Source organism: Girardinichthys multiradiatus, chromosome 8, assembly GCF_021462225.1.
Source record: "Girardinichthys multiradiatus isolate DD_20200921_A chromosome 8, DD_fGirMul_XY1, whole genome shotgun sequence".
In the NCBI taxonomy this organism is placed as follows: Eukaryota; Metazoa; Chordata; class Actinopteri; order Cyprinodontiformes; family Goodeidae; genus Girardinichthys; species Girardinichthys multiradiatus.
The window spans coordinates 41,270,005-41,286,048 of record NC_061801.1 but is presented as its reverse complement, the minus strand read 5'-3'; the positions used below and the strand labels follow the sequence as shown (position 1 = coordinate 41,286,048).

At 35.6% G+C, this 16,044-nt stretch overlaps 1 protein-coding gene across 3 annotated transcripts; it reads right to left on the bottom strand.

Moving 5' to 3' along the window:
• Positions 1-2,274: 2,274 nt before the first annotated feature.
• On the bottom strand, positions 2,275-6,071 carry dpm2 (dolichyl-phosphate mannosyltransferase subunit 2, regulatory). 3 transcript variants are annotated; one of them, XR_007039212.1, is made up of 5 exons: positions 5,937-6,071; positions 4,728-4,817; positions 3,875-3,977; positions 2,916-3,034; positions 2,275-2,719 (listed from the first exon to the last, which is right to left on the bottom strand). XR_007039212.1 is itself a non-coding variant. In XM_047371943.1 (4 exons), exons 1-4 carry the CDS (start codon positions 5,937-5,939, stop codon positions 2,979-2,981), a joined length of 252 nt encoding a protein of 83 aa, XP_047227899.1. In that variant the 5' UTR covers positions 5,940-6,071; the 3' UTR covers positions 2,275-2,978. The 3 variants fall into 3 exon arrangements, 1 of the variants encoding a protein (XP_047227899.1); XR_007039213.1 differs by having other exon boundaries at positions 2,275-2,647; XM_047371943.1 differs by having other exon boundaries at positions 2,275-3,034.
• Between the last annotated feature and the right edge of the window lie 9,973 nt (positions 6,072-16,044).

Here is a 16,044-nt window from a genome sequence, read left to right as displayed (position 1 = left end):
ATGCTTTTTATTGGATCATGAAATAAAACAAAGTGACATTAACTAAACTCTATGGAATACTATTAATGCCTGAAAACATTTTATTCATATTACCAATATTTTTTTTCTGACACTGTTGTTTATAGACACTGATATTTGTAAAACACTTTTGATATTTTTATTGAAGGTTTATGAACAGAATAGGCCTGTGACATCATTTTATGAAATCATATTAGTGCTGAAAGAGTTTTATTCTTTTCAATATTACAGAATGTTGTTTGTTTTCTGGCCCTGTTGTCTATTAACATTTTTAATAATAATAAAAATGGGAAGAATCATTTTATTTCCGAATGTGTTATTTTTTAATGTGTCTTTACTTATATTTTCTGTTTCAGTTTCCTTCTTTATTTAATCTGATTTCTGTTGTTAATCTGCTGATCTTATTTTACCAGTTAGATCTGGACCTGGTTTTATCTGAGGTCTGAATGATTCTTGCAGCTGCAGAATCCTAACAGGCCTGAACGTGTTGTCGGAGCAGACTTAGAGACATCTCCAAAATGGTAAAGATTTAAGGTAAAAGTGGAGAAATTAAGCTAAAACTGGTGGAGTTTGAGAAAAAATCCAAAATATCCTGGAAGACTGTCAGAATAAATGAAGTTGCTGTAGATGCATGATTCCATGATCTCTAACAAACCTTCAGAAGGTTCTGACCTGGTCGTTGAAGTCCACAGGAACATTTCTGCCCAGAAGCTCTGAGAAGACCGCAGTTTGGAAAGTCTTCCAGACCAGATGAGTATTGATCTGGTCCAGAACAGCTTCTGGTGTCTGTTTCAGGAGTCCTGTTGGTCTGCCTCCCATCACCTGACCATGCAGGAGCCAATCATCTGTCCTTTTGTATGTGAAAGGATCCTTTCCAACGGGCCTTTAAACACAGCTACCAGCGATCATCCCTGGACACCAGATGGGCTTCATTAAGGTCAGATATTCCTGCTGCCATGTTAGACGCCTCATTTAGGACCCCACCCCAACCCAAACACCAGAAGGTGTCATGTCACTGGGTGCTAAGGAGGTACCTTTCATTCGCTCTGAGATGTTTGGTCAAATATTAGGCTAAATAAATGAAATGATCTGAATCAAAGCAGCTGATAAAAATAAACTAATAAATCTAATTTAATACATTCCCACAACATTACAAGAGTTGCTGGAGTGTTTTAGTTGTGATCTGCTGCCCCCTCTGTTTAGAAGGATTAATGCAGTCAAGACGAACGTTTTATAAAGACTATTTCTGCTAAAACATTTGTTCATTTATGACTAAATGTTTTCTCAGCTCTCGGAACAAACTTAAACCTTCATCCAGTTGGAATATGGAAACACCAGGTACATGAGAAGATGGAGTTCTGTGAAACAAGCTGAAGAAAAACAAAAAACAGTTTTCAAATCAGGATTTTATTTATATGGGAAAGTCTAACCAAATCAACCTGGTCCTGAGTGACAAAGTAACTACCCCCTTTAACAAGCCACAGCCTGACCTGTTTACTGCCAGACCTGTAGACTCGGAGATCACTTCAACAGAACCTGTCTGACAACAGGAAGTAGTCAAAAAGAAAACTCCTGCTCCAATCTAAAACGGATTAGTAACAGTCATCGACATCCATCAGTCTGGTGGTGGTAGTATGATAGTCTGGGACTGCTTTGCTACTTCAGAACTTCACAGCCCGCACTCCATTGAGGTCAAAGAGCGCTGCACTCTACCCCGTTCGGCCATTTCTGTAGTTTGATAACAGATATATAATTATCTAGCGGTGCAGAAACAAGACAAAAACGGCAAAAACAATGAAAACTGTTTATTTAAGAATAATATTAAAACAGTTCTGAACCTCAAGGAGCTAAAAGCAGCACACAGCACTAACATCAGCAGAAGACCCGATGCTACTGCTATCAGAACCATAGCCAGGACATCACATCAACACAATAAATTCATGTCTAAAATAAAGTTTGTTGTCATTTTAGCTTATTTGCAGCTTCCTGCTTTGCTTTAAAGATTCGTTAGCAGGTATCCTGAACACCTGATGGCAGCCGCTGCCAGGGAGGGACAACCGCTTATTGGGTTTAGGGGGTGATTACTTTATCGCTAAGGGTCAGGCTGGTTTGATCCCTTAATGAATGAAATCATTTGAAAACAGGTTTTTGTTTTTAACTCAGATTATCTTTGTCTCATATTAACATTTGTTTGACGTTTTTAATGGGCGAATATTTACGTCATGACAATGAAAAAATTAAATTCAAACCATCACAAACCTTTTCCATTTCTTTATTGTTTTTTGTGAAAACAACAACAGTCCGCCTGGAAACTGTATCCAAATCCATCTCAACAAACTCAGAATATCTACAGAAGATTCAGATGTTTTTCAAACCGATGACAGACGTCCACTCAGTTCTCATTATTTAACACATCAGCCTCAGTTTGAGGTTTCTTCATCTCCAGTTATTAGATCCAATAAAAACAGAATATTCCTTATAACAAACTGAACCTGCCAAGCTCAGCAGTCTGGGTTTTATTTGAACTCAGATGTCCTTCCTGAAGCCCCGTGTTGAGTTTCTCTGTTCTCCACAGATGGATGTAATCTGGTGTGAGAGTGGAGAGCCTCTGCTGAAGTGTGTCTGAACACTGGGAGGAGATAGTAGATGGAGGATAACAGCTGTTAGGAGGTGCAACACAGAGTCAGAAGATCCAGAAGACCTGAAATCATCAGGACATTCAGTCTTCTGTAAACCAACTACTGGGAAGAACCAAAGTTCAGATTTTCCAAACTGGGCAAACTGGAGAGGTGAGAACAGGTCACAGCTGCATGTGTGGAAAAATGAGTTCCTCTGGTTTCAATTAACCCCAAAATGGATCAAACATGGAAAAAAGAGGTCAGGTGACCTTCTCTTACATCTAAACAGGAGGTGTCAGAAAACAGAGTTGACTCCACATGGGTCCCACAAACATCCAGACTTCAGTCCACTTTCTTTGGTTTGCCATGTTTCCACATGATGACTGCGGTGAAGGCTCCTGTGGAGCAAAAACGTATTATAAGTGACACCAAAATTATCCAGAACACTAAATACAGCTGATGCAGGTATTAATAACAGTAAGCCAACTTTATTAATACTCTGTATGTAAATAAAATCAACAGCCAGAACTCTGAGCTGACCTCAGCTGTTGTTTGTGAGCATGAAGTTTATCGGGTAAGAAGTACTTTCCTTTTTGAGGGCAGAAACTATTTAATTTGTCTCACACAGATATCTTCTGCTACTGGTTGAATCTAACTCCTCCTGCTGGCAGGTAAACGTGAGCTGTCAGCTCTGTTCGCTCTGCTGGAGGACTGTTTTCATTGTCATTGGTAACGTTGAGCAGCAGATGTTACTCTTGACCTCTGCTCTCTACCTCTTTTTGCTTCCATACAATATCTGTAAGTGAAAGCAGAATTTTGACAAAGACAATATCTGAAAGTCAAGCTAAGGAATCTCACTCCCAAACTGAAAATATACGACGGTTGATTTTCAAGGAAAAACTCCCCCCTCCCAGAGCCTGGCTCTGTGATGCTGGGGATGCATCAATGCCCACTTCTGTGACACCAGCATCAATAAGTCCAGCGTGGATTTAACAGCTGACTCTTTTTCACCAACAAAATGAAAAACCACATTCCAAACACCGGAGGGATGGGAAAATGACAAAGTGGGAAAACCTGCACTGTAACAGGTTTTACTGGAATGTGTTGCACCCTGAAAGGTGGAACTGGATTGATATTAACCGATAAAAAAAAGCTGATGAGTCAGAACCAGGAACATGTTGGCTTCAGCCTGTTATGGAGTAGTTGTCATCAGAAGGTCTGTGAAATAAGACTCTAACCTATACACAGCAGCAGGACTACTGCAGCGACTCCGGGCAGGATAACCGAGTATTCCCGAGGGAGGAAATATTTGTGAAGGACATGATCACCGTCCACAAAAGGCTGCAAGAAGAAACAAAAAAGCATAATCAGGCAGGATTTACATTCCTATTAATTAAGGATGCATCAATAGGAAAATCTGAGCCAATAATGATGTAAAATATAATTATTGCTGTTATGGAATATTACTGATACTATCTACAGTACCGACCAGAAGTTTGGACACATCTTCTCATTCAAAGAGTTTTCTTTATTTTCATGACTATGACACTCTTGGTATTCTGTTGATGAGCTTCAAGAGGTCGTCGCCTGAAATGGTTTTCCAACAGTCTTGAAGGAGTTCCCAGAGATGCTTAGTACTTGTTGGCCCTTTTACCTTCACTCTGTCATTTCAGGTGACGACCTCTTGAAGCTCATCAACAGAATACCAAGAGTGTGTGGAGTAGTAATCAAAGTAAAAGGTGTCTACTTTGAAGAACCTAGAATATAAGACATATTTTCAGTTACTTTTTTGTTCAGTATATAATTCCACATGATTTAATTCATAGTTTTGATGCCTTCAGTGTGAAGCTACAATATTCATAGTCATGAAAATAAAGAAAACTTGCAGTTCTACGGTGAACCCTACTGTTTGTCAGAACTGACCTGGAATACAACAGACTGTTGTAAAATTCATTAAGAGGCTAATTAAATGGAATATTACTGTGTTTAGACTAATGAATTAGTACAAACAATAAAACTAATTTCCCTCCTAGGACCAGTCTGGTATGAGTGATTCTGGTTCTAAGATGATTGGACCCAATCAGAACCTACCAGTACTATGACCCACACTGTGTAATATGTGAACAGCAGGAGGCTGAACACAACCAGACTCATCCCGGCAGCCTGATCCGCTCCTGTAGCCTGAAAACAAACACATTTTTCACTTTAGTTTTCATTCCCTTCACTATGAATTCACCACAGATATTACTGTGAGGTTTTAAATCCTGGAAAAACCTGGGAATGATGGGAAGGACAGATGTAAGACCATACAATAGGGAATAACATCTGGAAATACAATTAGATGGACGGATGCATGGATAAAACATTTAGACAATGGACAACAGATTCCAAACTTTTCCAGAGTGAGCAGAAATCCTGCTCTGTCTGTAGGATACTTGAACTCCTGAACCTTTTTTCCAACTGGGAATCATGTTGTGCTAATCCTGTCACTTAATGTTTTTACTCCAGACTTTCAGGTGGAACTCCTGAAGTATCAAATGAGGGAAATTATTTATTTTTCTCTTATTTTCATCAGGATCAGAACAAAAAACTAGACTGGAGACTTTGACCCATACATTAAATCAATAAATCAGCCCTCTTAGGATTTTAATTCTTTATAAAAATGCATAGGAGAGAAATGACTTCACATGGAAACATTCAGGTTTTAGGAAATATCAAAATATTAGAAAAACTTGATGCAATTAGTCTGCGTGGATAATGGATTAAAGGTCTTGTTTTTTTAATAAACATGAAGCGGTAGAGCAGCTTTAAATAAAACTGTTCTTATTTTAAAAGGTTTTATTTTAAAACGCGTCTCAGATAGGTTCAGTCCAGTCAGGCCTGAGGGGCTTCAGACCAAAGTCCGAACAAATATCTGAAAATATTTAGGCATTATCAGTTTTCTGTGTAAAAACTGATCATAAAACGTATTTCTAAACAAAAAAAGCTTCTATTTCAATTCGGCGATGAACAGTGTTGTAAATCTGGAAGAATTTTGAGTTAAACAACCGATAAATGTCTGTTTAAACGAGATACAGATGGGTTTGCTAAACCAGATTCAATCCGAGACTCGGACTCAAATCAACCCAACTATTAAAACTTGAAAATATGATCGTATAAATGTAGATTTAAGCTAAATGCGAAGCTACAAGCTAACGGTCTAAACTTCCTGCTTCAAATCCGAAACATCCGGTAAGAGGAAAACACTAAAATCTCGTTTTAAGATAAATATTTATTCAATAATTTCTTTATGTTTCTCACCATGTTTACGGCCACGTAGTGAAGGATTTGTTAATACTTCCTTCTTCTTCTTCTTCTTCTTCTTCTTCTTGTTGGTTTTATTGGCGGTTGGCAACAAACTTTTAGTAGCATTACCGCCACTTACTGGTATGGAGTGTGGTTCGTGTCGGTCTATCTATTTATATATATATATATTTAATTCTACAAATTAAATAAATAAATATATCTTACCTATATGTATATATACAAATAGACATACTTACACATTACATTGTATTCTACCCTTCTATATCCTCCATACTTTCACAATTTTATCTACTATAATCAAATTCTATGAAATAATTTTATTTTCTTTAAAAAATGAATCACTATTTGTACATGTTTACTCCCTAAATTCTTCCTCAAAATATCTAATAAATTAACCTTTTCCTTAATACCTTCAACCTCTCTTCTCATATATCTTCTTTCTCTTTCATATTTATGACATTCTAATATAACATGTTCTATTGTTTCATATTTTCCACAGTAATCACATTTACCAGTATTATGCTTTTGAATTTTAAAAAGTGTATAATTAAGTCCTGTATGCCCAAATCTCAACCTTGTTATCACTCTTTCCTCCTTTCTATTTCGTCTTACATTTCTTCTTTCTCCTACTATCTTCTGAATTTTATAAAACCATCTTCCTGTTTTTCCTTCATCCCACCTTTTTTGCCATTTTTCCATCAGCTTTCCTTTAACAAAACTCTTTCCCTCAGATTTACTTGTTTTAACTATAAAACTAATAGGATTTTGAATTATCCTCTTTGCTATTTTATCTGCCCTCTCGTTTCCTTCTACTCCAATATGTGCTGGAACCCACACAAATATAACTATCAAGCCCATTTTTTGTATTCTGTATAACGTATGAAATATTTCTAATAAAATGTCCATCCTACTATCTGATTGATTATATTTTAAACTTAATAATGCAGAGCATGAATCTGAGCAAATGACTGTTTTTAATGTTTTTATGTCTTCTACCCATTGTAAAGCTAATAATATAGCCAATATTTCTCCTGTGTATACTGATAAGCCGTCTGTAATTCGTTTTCCTATTTTTAGATTGAATTCTGGTACTACAAAAGCTATTCCTACTTTTCCATTTATTTTTGATGCATCTGTATATATTTGAATATATCTATAATTATTTAAATGTATCTGTACTGAATAACTATCTACTATGGAAGATTTATCTTGCTTCTTTTCCATTATTGACATATCTACTGTTGCTTCTGGTAGAATCCATGGTGGTATAATTGATATTGGTGATGTTTGACTAATTTCTAAATCAATCATTTTAAATTATTTTACTTTATTTTCAATTGTCCATCCAAAACTCTTCATTTCTTTCTTTTCTTTTTCCCAACATGGATTTAAAATTTCCCAAATTGGATGATCCAAGTTATTACCTTGTAAATTTAACCAATAATTTATTTCTAGTTTTATTCTTCTTAACTCTAACGGCATTTCTCCCATTTCTATTTCTATTGCTGCTGTTGGTGTAGTTTTAAATGCTCCAGTACATAATCTTAATGCCTGATGTTGGATAAAATCTAATTTAACCAGATGTGTTTTAGCTGCTGAACCGTAAACTATAAAACCAAAGTCTATGTTAGATCTTATCATTCCTGTGTAAATCTGTTTTAGTAATTTCCTATCTGCTCCCCAGTCACTGCCAGCCAAGCATCTCATAATATTTAACATTTTCTTACATTTATCAACAACTTTTTGAATATATATATTCCATTTTAGTTTTTCATCAAACCATAATCCTAAAAATTTGATATACTTTACTTGCTCTAATTCTTGGTTATATAATTTTAATTTTATTTCCTTGTTTATTTTTTTCTGATTAAATATCATTACTTTGGTTTTTTCAACTGAAAATTTAAATCCCCATTGTAACGCCCATTTCTCTATTTCAATAATAACCTCTTGTAATTTCTTTACAATGAAATCTATATTTTTTCCTCTTTTCCAAACAGCTCCATCATCTGCAAAAAGTGAACATCCCATTACTTTTCCAATATCTTTAAATACATCATTTATCATAATTGAAAACAATAACGGACTTATAATACTCCCCTGTGGAGTTCCATTTTCTACTATATATTTTCCTGAGATCATTTCCCCAATTCTAACTTGTATTTTCCTATTTGTTAAAAAGTCTTTGATCCATTTAAATATTTTCCCTTTAATGCCCAGTATTTGTAATTTAATTAATAATCCTTCCACCCACATCATATCATATGCTTTTTCTATATCAAAAAATACAGCCACTACACTTTCTTTATTTACCTGTGCTCTTCTAATTTCATGCTCTAAACATAGCATTGGATCATTAGTACTCCTCCCTTTTCTAAAACCACTTTGATACTTTGACATATATCCTTTATTATTTAAATAATATACTAGTCTACTATTAATCATTTTTTCCATTATTTTACATAGATTTGATGTTAAAGCTATTGGTACTATAATTGATTCCTTCCAGCTCAGTGGTAATTTTCCCTCCTCCCATATTTTATTATATAATTGTAATATTATATCTTTCGATTTTCCACCAAGTTGCCTTATCATTCTGTACCAAATTTGATCTTTACCTGGTGTTGTATTTTATGTCTTCCTAAGTGCATAATTTAATTCAGCTTTTGTAAATTCAACATTTAACAGATTATTTGTTTCTTCAACACTCTGTAATACATCTTTATATATAAGTTTTGTATTTTCTCTTCCTTTTCTTCCCTCTTCACTAATATTATTTGAACTGTTAATTTTACTAAATATTCTTGCCAATATTTCAACTTTATCTTCATCTTTTACTATATTTATATTATTTATTTTTAATAAAGGATATTCAAACTCTCTCTTTATGCCATTCATTCTTTTAATTATTTTCCAAATTTTTTCTATTTTTGTTTCTTTCTCTATTGTGCTACAGATATTTCTCCAATATTCTCTTTTTACCTTCTTAATAGTTCTCTTTACTATTGCTTGCTTTCTTTTATAATCAATTAAATTCTAATAAATTGGATTTCCTTTTATTACCTTAAATGTTTTATTTATTGCTTCTTTACATTCATTTGTCCACCATGGTACCATTATCTTATTACTTTTACACCCTGCTTTCTTTATAGAATTATCTGCTGCTTCCATGATTATCTTACAAATTTTTAAATTTACATCATTTATATCCATTCTCATATCTACTTTCTCTAAGTTTATTTGACTCAAGTATCTAAATTTAGTCCAGTCTGCCTTATTAAAATGTAGTTTTTTATTGACATTTATATTCTTATTATTTAAAGTTAATCCTACTCTTATTGTAATGGGATAATGATCACTACCTATAGTTGATTTTTTCACCACTCACAACTACCAGCTAAACCATTTGAAACCATTGTTAAATCAATAACTGATTCCATCCCTGTTCTTACATTGATTCTTGTTCCCCTCCCATCATTCATACATACTAGATTTTTTATTTCCATTCATTCTTCTATAACTTGTCCATTTTTATCATTACAATTACCCCACAATGTACTATTTGCATTAAAATCTCCACACCAAATTACTTTCCCTTCCAAATATTCATTTAACTCCTCCATTATTTCAATTGACAATGTTTTACATGGATTATAAAAATTTATTATTTTAAATTTACCTTCTTGTTCCCATATCTCAATTACTATATATTCAAGTTCTTTCCCTAATACCTGATATTGTATCCCTTGCTTAATAAATATTCCACATCCTCCTCCACTTCTCTCCTGTCGATCTCTTCTTACACCATCATATCCTTTTATCACAAAATCCATTGTTGTTTTTAACCATGTTTCATGAACACAAATAATTTCTGGTTGTTCTTCAAGACTATCAATATAACCTTTAAATTATTGTCCGTTAGCGATTAAACTTCTTGCCTTCCATTGTAATATTAACATGTACTTTCATCAGATGTTCCTTGTCTCCCATCTACCTCCAACTTTTTATTTATGTTCTCCCATGATCCCTCCTTAAACCCCAACAACGTTTCAGCTCCTCTCACTATTATTTTAATCTTCTCAGTTTTATGCTTGGCTTGGTCAGTACAGTTGATAACATATGCTACGAATAATATTAGTGTTTCTACTGATATTGTAACATTTTCTTTGCTTTGCTGTGAATTTGATTCGCTATTTGTTCAATCTTTCTTGTTTTCTGTTCCTTCACATTTTTAACTGCTTCTGCATAGCTTATGTTTTTAGTCATTTTAATCTGTATGATTTCTTTTGCCTTCTTCCTTACTTCACATCCTCCATACGTAACTCTATGTTGCCCTCCACAGTTACAACATTTTTCTTGTACTTCTTCTTTACATTCTTCAAACTTGTGATCTTCACCACATTTTGGACATCTCTGCTTCCCTTTACAAACTGCTGCTATGTGTCCATTGCTATGTGACCTTTGACCTTTGAAACAACGAAGTGGTGGAGGGATATAAGGTCTAACCTGAAAGCTAAGATAACCTATTTTAATGTTTTGTGGCAACTCTTTTTTGTCAAATTCAATGAAGATTGACATACTTCCTACTTTTGCTCCATTTATTGTTTTTGACAATCTCTTCAAGTTATTCACTTTTGCACCAATAATACTTCTCTTAATTTTATCAAGATCTTCATCTAGAGGGATCCCATAAATCACTCCTCTAATTTTTTTATTTTCTCCCATAATTTTTTTCTCCAACACCGTTTTCTTGCAGATATTATCCACCTTTAAAGCCTTGTTCTTTTGTTCTTCAGTTTTACAAACTACCAATAAGTTTCCATCTCTCAAAATCTTTACCATTTCAACATCTCCAATTTTCTTTTTTATCTCTCTTGACAACACAATGGGGCTGATGTTATCCTGTTCTTCCTCGTTATTAAGTTTTAATATTATTTTAAATTCCTCCCTCATAACTTTCCTCCCAACTATCCTTTCTTCTTCTGAACTACTTCCTTCCAATTCTCGCTTGCTACCTTGAATATCACCAATTCCCTTTCCTTCATCTATTTTATTTCTTCCACGTCCTTTCCCTCTTCCTCTCCCAGCTGGCGTCCACCCTTCAAAATCCATGTCTTCCTCATTTCCTGTCTCCATTTCCAACCGAACCATTCACAAACCAGTTTATGCCCAAATCCACCTTTTCCGAATCCGATATATTTCTATTTTTGTTTTTCCCGCGCCGCACCAAAACCGTTCTTCTTCGACGTAGTCTCACCACCGACAACCACCGTCTACTTCTTCTTCTTCTTCTGTGTTATTTTTTGGCAGTTGGCAAATAACGTTATGATGTGCATTACCGCCACCTACTGGTATGGAGTGTGGTTCTTCATGGTTTTAAATCTTATTTACTATTACAACAATCAAATTTTATTTATTAATTTAGTGCTCTTGAAAAATCTAATTATAATTTGAATATGTTTGCTACCTAAACTTCTTTGCAAAGTATCTCTCAAAATAAAATTTTCTTTAATACCTACAAATTCTCTCCTTAAAATTGTTCTTTCTTGTTCATATTTCTGACACTTCAATATTACATGTTCTATTGTTTCCTCCTCTCCACAATGATCACATTTTCCTGTATTATGTTTCTTTATCTTAAACAATGTAGAATTAATTCCTTTATGTCCAAATCTTAATCTTGTAATTAATCTTTCCTCTTTTCTGCTCCTTCTTCCAGTTCTTACTTCTCCTACTATCTTGTTGATTCTGTAAAACCATCTTCCTTTCTTTTCTTCATCCCACCTTTTTTGCCACTCTTTCCTGATTCTCTGTTTAATTATATTTCTTGCCTCTGACCTACTAATATTTATTATAAAACTAATGTTGTTTTGTGTTGCCTTCTTTGCCATCCTGTCCGTCTTCTCATTCCCTCCAACTCCTACATGTGCTGGTACCCATAAAAACACTAATATTAATCCCATTCTTTGTATTCTAAATAAAGTATGTTGTCTGGTCTACCCTCTGAATGATTATGTTTTAAACTTAATAATGCTGAACTTGAGTCTGAACAAATGATTGTTTTTAATGGTTTTATATCCTCCACCCACTGCACTGCTAACAATATGGCTAATAATTCTCCTGAATATACTGATAATCCATCTGTAATTCTTTTTCCTACTTTTATTTAAAATTCTGGTATTATAAATGCTACTCCTATTTTTTCATCTGTTTTTGATGCATCTGTGTAAATCTGGACATAATGATAGTAATTGTTTATATATTCCTGTATTATACTTGAATCTAATCTACATTTTGGATCCTTTTTCTTTTCCATCAACACCATATCCACCACTGCTTCTGGTAACAGCCACGGTGGCACTACTGGCAAAGGTAACATTGAACTTATTTCTTTTTCATATATTTGAAATTCTTCTGCTATATTATTGATAATCCAACCAAAACTCTTAACTTGTTTTTTTTCTTTTTCCCAGCATGGTTTTAAAATATCACGTGTGGGATGATCTGGATTATTGCTTTGTAAGTTTATCCAGTAATTTATTGCTAACTGTTTCCTTCGTAGATCTAATGGCATCTCTCCCATCTCTACCTGAAGTGCTGCTATTGGACTGGTTCTGATTGCTCCTGTACAAATTCTTAAAGCTTGATGTTGTATATTGTCTAATTTTATAAGATGAGTGTTTGCTGCTGATCCATAAATTATATTTCCATAATCAATATTTGATCTAATTAATCCTGTATAAATTCTTTTTAATGATGTTCGATCTGCTCCCCAATCAATACCACCGTCTACTTCCTTCTTCTTCTCCTAAATCCTGTCGAGAGGCTCTCCGTTCTGAGGCCCCCTAGCGGCTGTATCGTGCAATTTCATTGCTGTCTGCTAAAGATTCATTTAGAAAATAAAAACATCTAATGTAAAAAGAAAATCTGATCTTAATTTCATTTGCAAAAAATACAAACCAGATTCAGAGATAAAAGATTAAATATCAGTACTTATATTTTTACAGATTCACTCTAAAAACCATCTCTTCGATTTATTGTCTAAAGTTTTGCCTTTATGTGAATAAACAGCCCATATAGTTTGTTGAGTTACACCCAAAAATCTGCAGTATTTTATTAGAATTTTATGTGACCGACCACCAAAAGGACAAGTTCTGACAGCACACATGATTTCGTGCTAACATTAAATTAAACACATCTGTTTACTAATTAGGGGACTTTGCAGGTAATTGGTTGCAGTGGATTTAGTAAAGTGGAGTGAGTGCTCAACAAACTTCTGATTTTAATTTGTAAAAATGTTCTGTAATTTTTTTCCCACCTTACAATTATGCACCACTTTGTGTTTGTCAATTGAAGTTTGGGTTTTTGTAAAGTGATAAAATGTGGAAAAGTTCACGGGGTGTGAATACTTTAGCAAATCTCTGCATATAATAATAAACCAGTGGATTTCATCTCTTCTTTTTGCAGATGACGTGGTCCCGCTGGCCCCATCTAGCCAAGACCTACAACATGCAGTGGGGCGGTTCGCAGCCGAGTGTGAAGCAGCTGGGATGAAGATCAGCTCCTCCAAGTCAGAGGCCATGGTTCTCGATCAATAAAGGGTGGCTTGTCCTCTTCAGGTTGGAGGGGAGTTCCTGCCTCAAGTGGAGGAGTTTAAGTATCTCGGGGTTCATGAGTGAGGGAAGAATGGAGCTGGAGATCGACAGACGGATCGGTGCGGCTGCCACAGTAATGGAGGCGCTGTGGTGAAGAGAGAGCTGAGCCGAAAACCCTTAGAGATAGGGTGAGGAGCTCGGAGTAGAGCCGCTGCTCCTCCACATCGAGAGGAGCCAGTTGAGGTGGCTCGGGCATCTATACCAGATGCCTCCTGGACGCCTTCCTCAGGAGGTGTTCCAGGCACGTCCCACCGGGAGGAGGCCCAGAGGACGACCCAGGACACGCTGGAGGGACTATGTCTCTCGGCTGGCCTGGGAACGCCTTGGGCTCCCCCTGGAGGAACTGGAGGAGGTGTCTGGGGAGAGGGACGTCTGGGCGTCTCTGCTGAGTCTGTTGCCCCCGCGACCCGGTCCCGGATAAAATGGGAGACGACAACTACAGGTATTAAACATCAATGTGGATGACTAGAAGCCCAAAATGAGGTCAATCATAGCCTTGTCCATTTTATTTGACATTTATGTACAAATAAAATCATACAGTTAGAATCATTTTAAAACAAGGAGTTTAAATAGATCAGATCTGTTTGAAGATTAACAGTAAGAACAAAGAAGGACCATAAATGTACCCAAAATAACCTGTTCACATTTCAATTTTACATATACGGTAGGTCTACGAGATAAATGCTTGATTTAAAGTAAATCATTGTAAAACATGGCTGAACCTGGTTGATTCAGTACATTCCCTTTACCAAACATATCCTAATTATGCAAAATAAAACACTTAACATATAAAACATGATCCCTTTCATCAGTTTCATTTTAATCATTATAAAAATATTCAAACTATTTTCACCACATACAAATAAAACACTTTTATGTGTAGATAGTTTATAAGTAATACATGTTTTTGCTGAGGCGAGACAGACGCAGACATCTTCATGTTGAACAGCTGCACTGTCATTAATTCAGTGGTCATGAAGCTTCAACATCGTGATGTGCAGACCAGCCTGCTGGTCTGGAGGCTTTAAAGGTTCTACTGATTCTGCAGAGCGGATTTAATACGAACTTTTGTCTGAGACAAACAGTGAATATTAACATGTTCATCAATGTTTGATTAACCAGAGCAGAAAGCTACAAAACCACAACATGTCTCTTAATATCTGGAAGAAATGCATGACCTGCATGCACACAGCCGCAAACAAATAGGACGGTGGTTTCACTGTCTGTGGTTGGTCCTGGAACACCAACAGAAGTCCAACAGAGCCAGAGAGCTCTGCATGCTCAAAGATGAGGACAAGTGTGACTAACCCTTCAAATATGACACATAAAGTGTTTTCAGCCATTCGAGGACACAACAAAATCACTGCACCAAGTTCTCCCTGAAGTTTGTTCTTTTGAAGAACACTGACAAGCAAACAGTTTGAAGACAAGAAGCAGGCGGAGCAGTAAAAACAAACACTACAAGCTTTTCTGGTCCAACAGAAACAACCTCACTGATCTGGAATCAGCTTATCATATATGATTACAATTAAAAACCTTTGGGAACAATGATTACCTCTAAATAACCGAATCTCCAGTTGACTCATTGCTTTTCCAAGTGTCAGAAAACAACCATAAATCCAATGAACACTTCCTGCGTATGGAATCACTAAAGTGCCACAAAACAATAAATCTGTAAAAGAATGTGAACTTTAATGTGAAAGTATAGGTGTATAATATATCTGAAGTGTTGGCAAAAACAAATACTACAAGCTTTTCGATCCAGCAGATATAACCTCGGCATTAATCTAGAATCGGTTTATCAGAAATTATTGTTCGATTCACTACAATGATTCATCTCGCTAAAGAATCTGTTGGTCCTCCCAGGTTCCATGGCGAGACGTCAGACTTTGCCATGACGCGACAACCACACTCTACAGCTAAATCATTCTCCAGGGTTCGGCTGATATTTCACCCATTTTCAGTTTGTCTGTTCGGCCGCTAAACTCATAAAAAAAACCTAATTCGATGCCAAGGGACTAGCTAAAACAGTTCCCCAAAGAAATTAAATAAAAAATATAAAAGTGAGAAACAAATGAAAATAAAAACAAACCAACAGAAGTTTCTTTTTAAAATGCTTGTATGATTTTTATCTTTGTTGTGGCACTTCAAGGATTCCATACTGAGCACGGGCAAATGGTTAAAGATATTTCGCCAGACTGAGGCTGGTTCCCAGCTGCATGATACAGCTCAGACTGAACAGAGATACAATGAGGAGGACAGAGCTTAGAGGATAGGATGTGCCATTCTAGGACAGCTGTTTAGTCTGAGTGTTTTTAGTGGTTGCTAACAGGCCTCCTCAGAGGTTAAATGTGCAAAACAGTAAAATACAAACATCCACAGTGATCAAATAGCATTAAACTATTGTAATAATATTAGTAGAAGCTTTTCTTTTGGCCAGCTGTCCA

What these genes read in the sequence shown, in the direction of transcription:
- dpm2 (XM_047371943.1), bottom strand. An exon ending in CAGTGTGGGTCATAGTACTG is followed by an intron (nt 3,978 to 4,727) that starts GTAGGTTCTGAT and finishes TTCTTCTTGCAG; the next exon opens with CCTTTTGTGGACGGTGATCA. An exon ending in AGTCCTGCTGCTGTGTATAG is followed by an intron (nt 3,035 to 3,874) that starts GTTAGAGTCTTA and finishes TTTGCTCCACAG; the next exon opens with GAGCCTTCACCGCAGTCATC.